At 47.0% G+C, this 7,100-nt stretch overlaps 1 protein-coding gene across 1 annotated transcript; it reads right to left on the reverse strand.

Annotated features, from left to right (window-relative positions):
- Positions 1-279: 279 nt before the first annotated feature.
- HSPA2 (heat shock protein family A (Hsp70) member 2) lies at positions 280-2,681 on the reverse strand. Its single transcript, XM_042813982.1, has one exon. The coding sequence runs from the start codon at positions 2,580-2,582 to the stop codon at positions 678-680; it is 1,905 nt and encodes a 634-aa protein (XP_042669916.1). The 5' UTR covers positions 2,583-2,681; the 3' UTR covers positions 280-677.
- Between the last annotated feature and the right edge of the window lie 4,419 nt (positions 2,682-7,100).

Consider the following 7,100-nt stretch of genomic DNA (forward strand, 5'->3'; position numbering starts at 1 on the left):
GGTAACGCACTGGACACGGCTGCACCGAGCCCCGCTGCCAGCGAGCAGGGATCCCTTCGCTGCCCTTGCTTTTGGAGGCACAAACATAGCGAGCCGCCCTGGGCCCCACGTTGGCCTCCCTGCCAGCCCGGCTCTGAGGCAGCACAGGGAAACCTCTCCGCCAGCCCTTCCAGGAGCCTCCTATCCCCCCATAACAAAACCCCACTGCCTCAACCCCGCTCGGGGTCTCCCTCACCACCACCCCAGCCCCAGCCCCGTTAGAGAAAGGAGAAAGATAGGTTTCTGCTTTAAATAAGTTTTATTTATTACCAAAATCTCCAGAAGCTGCACTTGGCATTTCTCATCTTTCATAAAGTTTTTTTTTCCATGCATAACTTGAAACTTGTCAACTGCAACAGTCGAGTGGTTACTTTAGAAGAGACATTTAAAACAGAGACAAACATCCAGAATACAAATCAGCTGTATCTGAATTAACAAAACTTCTCTATTACTAACCTTATAAAGCAGGACGTGCCTTCCCTTTTATCAAAACCAAGCTGATAGATCTGCCTTTATACACACCCAACAGAATAAACTCTGTTATTGGCAATGACGTTTTTCTTAAACGTTAGAAAAAAAAAAAATATAAAGCAAAGAATGGAGTGACTGTCCATAAACCAGTCTCTAGTTGAGTCCTTTTAATCTACTTCTTCAATGGTTGGGCCACCAGAGCCACCTGCCCCGGCTCCTCCAGCTCCCTGGTACAGTTTTGTGACAATCGGGTTGCAGAGTTTCTCCAGCTCTTTCTGCTTGTGCTCGTACTCTTCCTTCTCTGCCATCTGGTTTCGGTCAAGCCAACTGATCACCTCCCGGCACTTGTCGAGCACTTTCTGCTTGTCCTGGTCGCTGATCTTTCCCTTCAGTTTATCATCCTCCACCGTCTGCTTCATGTTGTAAGTATACGACTCAAGGGAGTTCTTGGCTCCCACCCTATCTCTGTTGGCTTCATCCTCTGCTTTGTATTTCTCTGCCTCTTGCACCATACGGTCAATATCATCTTTGCTAAGGCGACCCTTGTCATTGGTGATGGTTATCTTGTTCTCTTTCCCTGTACTCTTGTCCACAGCACTGACATTCAGGATACCATTAGCATCTATGTCGAAAGTTACCTCGATCTGAGGGACTCCACGGGGTGCTGGGGGGATGCCCGTTAGGTCAAACTTGCCCAGCAAGTTGTTGTCCTTTGTCATAGCCCTCTCACCTTCATACACCTGGACTAAGACACTGCTCTGGTTGTCTGAGTAGGTGGTGAAGGTCTGCGTTTGTTTGGTGGGAATGGTGGTGTTACGCTTGATGAGAGCAGTCATCACTCCACCAGCTGTCTCGATGCCCAGGGACAGGGGGGTGACATCCAACAGGAGCAGATCTTGCACATTTTCAGACTTGTCTCCCATGAGGATAGCTGCTTGCACAGCCGCACCATAGGCAACAGCTTCATCTGGATTGATGCTCTTGTTGAGCTCTTTGCCATTGAAGAAGTCCTGCAGCAACTTCTGGATCTTAGGAATACGAGTGGAGCCCCCCACGAGCACAATCTCCTGGATCTGGCCTTTATCAAGCTTGGCATCACGCAGGGCCTTCTCCACCGGCTCCAGGGTACCACGGAAAAGATCAGCATTGAGCTCCTCAAAGCGGGCACGAGTGATGGAGGTGTAGAAGTCAATGCCCTCGAAGAGGGAGTCAATCTCAATGCTGGCTTGCGTGGAAGAGCTCAGAGTACGCTTTGCCCTCTCACAAGCTGTACGCAGCCGCCTCACTGCTCGCTTATTGCCAGCGATGTCACGCTTGTGCTTACGCTTGAACTCTTCTACAAAATGGTTCACCATACGGTTGTCAAAGTCCTCCCCACCCAGATGGGTGTCCCCAGCTGTGGACTTCACCTCAAAGATGCCATCCTCAATGGTAAGGATGGACACATCAAAAGTGCCCCCTCCCAAATCAAAGATGAGCACATTCTTCTCTCCAGCCCGAGTACCTTTCTTGTCCAAGCCGTAGGCAATAGCAGCTGCTGTGGGCTCGTTGATAATACGCATCACGTTGAGGCCAGTGATGGTACCAGCATCTTTGGTGGCCTGGCGCTGGGAGTCATTGAAGTAAGCGGGCACTGTGATAACAGCATTCTGTACCTTCTTCCCCAGATAAGCCTCAGCAATCTCCTTCATCTTGGTGAGCACCATGGAGCTGATCTCCTCTGGGAAAAAGGTCTTCATCTCGCCCTTGTACTCCACTTGCACCTTGGGCTTGCCGCTCTCGTTCACCACACGGAAGGGCCAGTGCTTCATGTCTGACTGCACCGTGGGGTCATCGTACTTGCGGCCGATGAGACGCTTGGCATCGAAGATGGTGTTGGTGGGGTTCATCGCCACTTGGTTCTTGGCAGCATCCCCGATGAGGCGCTCTGTATCAGTGAAGGCCACATAGCTGGGTGTGGTGCGGTTCCCCTGGTCGTTGGCGATGATCTCCACTTTGCCATGCTGGAAGACACCCACGCAGGAATACGTGGTGCCCAGATCGATGCCGATGGCCGGCCCTTTGCCAGACATGATGACGGATTCCTCTGGGATGTCACTTGCTCGCTCACCCGCAGTCACGTCTCTCCCCCCGCTCCCGCTGCTGTCTGCGGCGCGATGTGCCGTTGTGGCGCCGCTCGCGCCCTCTTTATAGCCCGCTCAGCCTTCTTCTGGAACCTGCCAGAATGCTGAGGACCAATCCAGACTCCCGACTGCCGCAGTTGACCAATCACCTCCGGGACTGGCCGAAGAGCGCCCACCCCCTGCCTCCTGTCCAATCAGAAGCGTGGCGCCCACTCGCCAGCCCAACCCTCTCCCGCATATTGCAGCCAGATCGGAGTTCTTCCTGTTTTTTCTCGATCCGTCTCGCTTTCTAGGGTGCGCCACTCCCCTCGGCCAATCACAACGCGCGCTCCTCATTCGCCCCGCCCCCGCCCCGTAATTCTGCTAGAAAGTTCTAGTGGACGTTAGACGTAATGCGAATGATTGACATGAGCGTTATCCAATGGAGGCCGGGCGACGCTGTGAGGGCTGTGGCGGGTGGGCTCTGCCTTTCGGGGGCTCGGCCCGGCCCGGCCCGCGCTCGGTGCTCGTAGTGTTTGTAATTCCTGAAAGTTCACTCAAACATGTCACGTCCCAGCCAGCCGCCAGCTGGTGGGGAATTTACCCATATTTGGTCGCGACTCACACAACTTCTCCCCCCTCCCGTCCGCGGATCGCGCTCTGCTGCCCGCCTGCCCCTTTCCTTCAGGGTGCGGGGTCGCGAGTCACCCCACCCCCCCGCCTTCCCCCGCGGCGACCCTTGTGAGGAAGCAAGAAGCTTCTGCTCCCTCTGGCAGAGGGCAGTGGGGTGACACTGCCGCAGCGGGTGGGGCTGAAGCGACGTTTAGCCTTATGTCGGCTTAACTTGGCAGGCTGACAGCTGCAGCCCCCACCGGCTCCTCAGCCCGTCGCCCTCGGCACCCCCCGAGTTTCCGTTCGTGGGCTCCCAGGTGGGAGAGAGGAAGGCACCTCGCTTTCCCCTCTGGAAGAAGCGGAGCCGTTGGGAGCCCTATTGCTGCCTATGGCTGCGTGGTGACCATTCTTGAAATGTCTCCAAATTTTTGTCTGTTGTGCTAATGTAAGATGTCGTCACGCCTACATTTAGCAAAAGCGATGAGGATATTAACTTGGAGCTAGGCAAGGGCTTTGAAGAAAAACGTGAAAATCTGCCGTGGTTCCTCCATGTTATTCCTCCTAACTTGGAGACTAACACTTCAAAACGTTCCAGTTACAGCAAACAGCAAAACAGCACGCTGAGATCCCTCTTCCCCTCGTGGATAGCCACGTTAGAAGTGCAGCTACAAGTCTGCTAGCCACAGACTTTTTGTGTTATGTGAAAGGATTAAATGCACCGTTCAAGTCATCTTTGGTTAATTTTGTCCCCGGCCTTTAGCATTTTGTTGTAGCAGCCCTCATAGAAAATGTCACAGTTCTTACCAGGATGATTTATGCCCTTGTAGTTATTACATACTTTCAAAAAGAGCCTTGCTTCAATTAGTGTGTTTTCCAAAGCTTTTTTATCTGACGTGAAGTTTCCACTTCTTTTACGTAGCATGTGTGTGTGTAGTTTGGGGACAGAAAGGCTTCAATTTCTGAAGCTAAATAACGAACGTACTTAGATAACTATTATTCTTCCATGGGTCCCAGTCCTTTTTAGTACAGAGGTTTTGACCTTGGAGAAATCCAGAAGAAATCGATGGAAAATGGAAGCTGTCAGTCTCCATACCTCCAGCAGGAGCTTCTCTGTACATCCCATACGCATATTTCTTGGATGGGAAGGGTGTCGATTTCTCTTGTAGTCAAACCAGTGACTGATTCATCACTAAAATATCTCTTCCTGTAATTCCCTACTACTTCATTCAGTTGATTGTATCTTAGGGAGCAGAGAAAAGTGCTGGAGCAATACAAAGAGAGTTGGCTGATAAACTCAGCTTCAGGTGAAAAATAGATGTCATTTTTTATTGGTACCCTTCTGAGGGTTATCCTCAGGAGCACTGGTGATGCATGAGAATCCTGTTTTGGTAAATGCAGTACAACTCAGACACTCTTATTTCAGAGCAAAAAGAGGATTCTTGCCTCAAAAACGTATGTATAAAAAGAAATGGAGAGAACAAATGAACCAGGAAATAACGCAAAAATATTGATTCGCATGATTAGCAGGCTTTGTATTAAAATTAATTTGATATCTTATTTAAATATATTTGCAATCAAACTGATTCAGAAATGAGATTTCTTGAATTTGACCAAAAGCTTTTAATCATATTTTATCAGCCCAGGCACAACAGCTCCAGACAAAACCTGTTTGGGGTAATGGTTCCCTTTGTCCGATTACTAATATGTCCCAGGTGTAGTTGTGCAGATACCCAGATGCGCTGATAACCCACTAAAAAGCTGCTCATAGTCATTGAATTACTGCTTACCTTATTATCACCTATGTATTTTAAGATTGTAATTGGAGTTTCACTGTAGTAAATGTCAGGGAAACGTCTTGGAGGAGTGCATTTTAATGTTAATAGTGCAAATCATGGGCAATCATGGACAATATCAGGAAAAATCAAAAGATCTGTGGACTCAGGCTACCAAATACTTAATTTAGCCCCCTGCAGAAGCATTTCTTTTTCAGCTGAGCACACGGCTGCTGTTTTCTTCTTGTGTAACAACACAAGCAGGTCTAAGCTGCTTTTTAAACTTTTGTTTCCAACCAAAAATTGATGTGATTTTGTCATCATTGCTCATCTCTTACAGATGTCCTTAGAGAAAGTCCAGTCTTAACTAGAGAGAACAGCCTCCAGAACCTCATTAGACTTATTCTCTCTTCTCAGCAGAGCTATTACAAGCCTGCTTTTTGTCAGCACTTCTCTTAAGACTTGCAGCACAATTTGTGCACCAACTCATCTCTACAGTCATCTTCTTATATGGGAAGAGCCAGAGGATTTTCTTTTATGTTGCTTCATATGCAGTCATGTTACAGGTGAGCCAAACAGACTGGTTCAGAAATTAGAGAGTGAGTTTTATGCTGAGGACACAAGTCTGATTTTCCTTTTAAAGAAACTTCTGCTGGATTCCCCGTCCTGAATCTGTAAGCCGTATTTCCCAGAACATCCAGACAGTACTCTGGAAGTATGCAGGCCCCTTTCTGATGCACTTACTTGTGTTCAGGATTGACCATACACCCGTGTCTCCTGCTTGGCAGTTATGCAATATGCTGTAGGCTATTCTCCATTGCATCACCCAGACGGAGCTGGAGCTGATATTTAGACTTCTGTGAAGCAAGAGCTCAGTATCTGGAACGGAACTGAGCGCTCAGCCCATATCCTTATCTTGATAACAGGAAGATTTTTTTCCCATATATTTCATAAGGCAATATAGTATAAAAATAGGATTGAACACAAGTTACTGTTTAATCAGACATCAGCTTCTTGGTCCATAAAGATAATAAAGTTAAAATTTGATGGCCTGCCATATACAGGAGCTAAGGTCTGATGATCAGAACATCTTAGATCTTAAATTCTGGAGGTTATTAGCCATTTGCAAAACTGTTCAGAAAATAGCATAAATCAGATTGTACTGGCGAGCAGAAGTGAAGTATTTTACAATGTATCACCCAGCACAGAAAAATCTAAGCAACAACTGTTTTTTTCCAAGAACAAGTAATACTTGATCACACTGCCCTTTCATCACTGCAACTTTTTCATCTCGTTTCTATTTTTGAATCTACGGAGGTAACTGGAATGCAGACAAGAACCACCAGTGTTTGAAATGACAACAGATTTTTCTGACGAGGTGCTGTTGTGTTAAAAACAGTACTCCATGTGGGGGGAGCCATGTAACTTCATGAGTTATTTTGTATTTGGATACTTTCACTTTTTGCATGTAGATGCTTTTTATTTGAAAGACAACCACATTTCATTTTTCTCTTAAATACATTTTTTTTTTCCCATGAAAAATAAAATCTGCAAGTCGGTGTAACTTGTTTTCTGCAAATTATACAAATGTGGGAGCAGTCATTTGGAAATATTTAGAACAGCAGTATATAGGGCACAGTAATGCAGTACTGCCAAACCAGAAGTTCCAAAATCCCAAGTCCAAAATTAGAAATCAGGTTTAAAATTATGAGCTTAAAAAACACGTGACTTTATTCACCTTTGGGCTGTTTAATCTTTGGCACGTTTTCAGATGCCACTTTTAGGATTGCCCGTGTAATTTTAGAGGTTTGCTTTTTTTCTTTTTTCCCCCGATTTAAGAACTAAAGAAGCTGATCGCACCATGTCACAGCTGGAACAGGGCTGATCAGATTGATGAGACTCAACAAAACCAAGAAAATTTGTAACGCTGATTAAACCAGCCCTTGGTGTTTCAAGGAATAATTATTTCATAATTAAGTGGTTTCAAGGCACTCTCCCATTTCCTTCTGAAAGTTTGCTGAGGAATGATGACAAGCTGAGGGTGGTATCACTAATGCTGACTACATCAACTGGTGCGTTGTGCAATTCAGGCATTCCGTTCCAC

Source organism: Centrocercus urophasianus, unplaced genomic scaffold (assembly GCF_019232065.1).
Source record: "Centrocercus urophasianus isolate 14NV4802_14NV808 unplaced genomic scaffold, USGS_Curo_1.0 seq_14, whole genome shotgun sequence".
NCBI lineage: Eukaryota > Metazoa > Chordata > Aves > Galliformes > Phasianidae > Centrocercus > Centrocercus urophasianus.